Source organism: Poecilia formosa, unplaced genomic scaffold (assembly GCF_000485575.1).
Source record: "Poecilia formosa unplaced genomic scaffold, Poecilia_formosa-5.1.2 Scaffold78, whole genome shotgun sequence".
NCBI lineage: Eukaryota > Metazoa > Chordata > Actinopteri > Cyprinodontiformes > Poeciliidae > Poecilia > Poecilia formosa.
Window position 1 is genome coordinate 1814442 of NW_006800017.1, and position 2711 is coordinate 1817152.

The 2711-nt window shown below is 37.7% G+C and overlaps 1 protein-coding gene across 1 annotated transcript in view; it reads right to left on the bottom strand.

The window, feature by feature from the left end:
- The window catches only part of LOC103140992 (cytochrome P450 2K1-like), an 11990-nt gene that overhangs the window by 5851 nt on the left and 3428 nt on the right, over positions 1 to 2711 (bottom strand). The window contains exons 8-9 of the mRNA XM_016673499.1: positions 2630 to 2711; positions 2356 to 2539 (exon numbers count right to left, since the gene is read on the bottom strand). The exon at positions 2630 to 2711 is cut by the window's right edge and continues 78 nt beyond it. Of these exons, the coding sequence (XP_016528985.1) occupies positions 2356 to 2539; positions 2630 to 2711 (266 nt within the window). The remainder of the gene's footprint in view (positions 1 to 2355; positions 2540 to 2629) is intronic.

The following is a 2711-nucleotide window of genomic DNA, read 5'->3' on the forward strand; positions in this document are numbered from 1 at the left end:
AGTGGTAGGACTTGAGAAAAGAAAGAAACCAAAATCCTTCAAAGTCTCCATGTTCTCTGCTGCTTACAATCTCCTGGTCAGAGTCTACAGCTCAGACAGAGAGGACTTTATGATCCTGTGGGAGTGTTGCTTCACCTGTAGGTTGGCTCTGCATTGGCCACACCCACTTAAGGCAGTGATTCCCAAAGTGTGGGGCTTCCCCTCCTCCCACCTTATTTCTTCTTTCAAGAAATAAGATCTTCTTGAAAGAAGATCTTATTTCACTTTCAGTAAAAGTTTGGGAAAAACTCTGTGCTTTCTTGTTAACAGCAAAGTATGTATTGTTCGGGGATGCTGTGGTGGCACAGGGGCAAAGCATAACCCACATCTGGAGACCTTGTGGAGGTGGTTGGAGGTTCAATTCCTGGCCTGGTGGTATTAGTTGCATATCTTTACCTTCTTTCCTGTCAAAGTACTTTCAAATAAAGACTATTAGAGCCAACAAAACTTTAAAAAGTGTATTGTTGGAAAAAAAATCAAAGTGACAGCTGTTTGTCATGCAATACAAGTTAAATTACCCTCAACTGTTAGGCTGTAAATAGGCAATGAAGTTTTATTTTAACTCGACATCAGCTTGCCAGTTCCAAAGCTCACCTATCCTTTCTGCACCACTGAGTGTCAGCTTTGCCAACTCTAAGATACTGACTAAGTCTGACTACTTTATTCAGTGTGTCTTGAAGTTAGAAGTTCAAACACTTTTAGTGTAAAAAAAAAACTTGCAGAATATTTTTGTTTTATCCTGGACAGATGAAGCTATACTGGTTGATTGTGGATCAGGTTTTTGCAGAGGGAACAGTGTAAATGGTATAAAGTATCAGCCGGGAGCCTCTCCCACTTTTAGACACCATCTCAATAACTGAAATTAAATCCGCATTTTCTGTGTGTTTGCACGCAGAAAACAGGTTGAGCAGCTTTCTACTTTATCCCAGAAAATGATTTGATTTCTCTATTGGATTAGGAGATGGTTACAGAAATAAACACAAACCTATAGAAACCAACATGTTCTGAGTTTGTACCTTCAATCTTGCAATTTATTCTGTCATACATCTACTCTTGTAGGTTGTTGTTTGTTTTACTTTTAGCCTTTTTTTTTAAGCGCAGATAATGTCACGCTCTCTTCCACACTACTATGCAACTTATGAACCTGATTATCAAAGTTCAGGAATTGAGAATAAATGGAGAAAGTGAAGAAGAAATGGAAACATTTTCCTTATTTCTCCTGGCTATATTATTCTATTTGTCTGTGAAATATCACATTTTCTGTCCACAAAGCATCACAGAGGAAGTTACCATAATGAATGGATGGAAAATTGCTGCTTTACTGTTCATGTTTGATTTAAATAAGAATACTGTAAAGGCCTTTCCTCAAATCCAGGGCTTCACCTATTGATGCTAATAGAGGCTATTAGTCTCTGGAAACTGAATGCACCATTCGTTAAATTGTTTGCAATGTGAGCAAAGATGAGGTACGGAGGTTCATGTGTTCATTCCTGCATCAAAATTTGGCTGTAAGAATGTGGAATGTTACTTTACTGGAGAAAAAGCTGGAATGGTCCTGCAAGGCTGAACTTTACCAACTAGATAAAGTCGGATACACTGCTTTGCTCTGGATCCCAACTCCTGCCCGCTCAGTCCCTGCAACATGCAACCGACCTGGAATACTCCAAGGTGGAGGCCTGGATTTAGATACTAAAACATGAGCTGCTTTGGCATCAGATGTGACTGATAGATTGTGTTGTGTATATTAACACCATATTTAACATTCACACCAAATTTGGCAGAACAACTCCTTATATTATTATATATTTCAACAAAACTATTATATTATATATTTATTATGTATTTCAACAAAACTAACAACTAAGTACATCTCACTGAGGTTGGTTGTGTCCTCTCACAACCATATATGGTTACAGTAACATTTTACCATTTTAGCTCATTAAAATTATACATATTTGTTTATTTATTTTGTAACTATTCCATTTGTGTTTCAATTAATGAAAAAAAAGAGATCTTGTAAGGGGCAAGGTTCAGAATAACCATTCTTAAATTATTATAACATGCTCTGTAAATTTGCTTTGTCATGAGTAAATAATTTGGAAACAAATGGAGACTCTTCATCATCTATATTAGTCAGTGAAATTAACTCAGTAAATGTAGAAGGGATAAAGCATATAACTAAAAAATTAAAAACATTCAAATTCTTAAAATAAACTGCACAAATTAATGTAACAGACATTTAGAGTAAAGCTATGCAAAAGTAACATCAGGGTTCTGGTAGAGAGATCAACTACAATCTAGTGCTTCATTCTTCACTGCCGACTGAGGGCACAGAGCTCATGAGGAGAAGGAGAGATGGTGAATCCCACCGCTGGAGTCAGATCCAGATCATCTTTAGAAACTCCAGGTGGAGGCATGAAACGAAAACGTTGAAGGAGTGAGGTGAAGAAGAGGAAGAGTGACATCCTTGCCAGACCCTCTCCAAGACACACCCTGCGACCTGCAACAAGAAAACATGTAACGCATTTTAATCCAGACATGGATAGCAAAGATTATCTGATTGATTAAAAAGCTGCTAGAGTTGTTCCACCTGCAGAAAATGGTAGAAAGGCATCTCTCTTGATAAATCTTCCCTCCTTGTCCAAAAAGTGAGAAGGGTTGAAGGTGTGAGG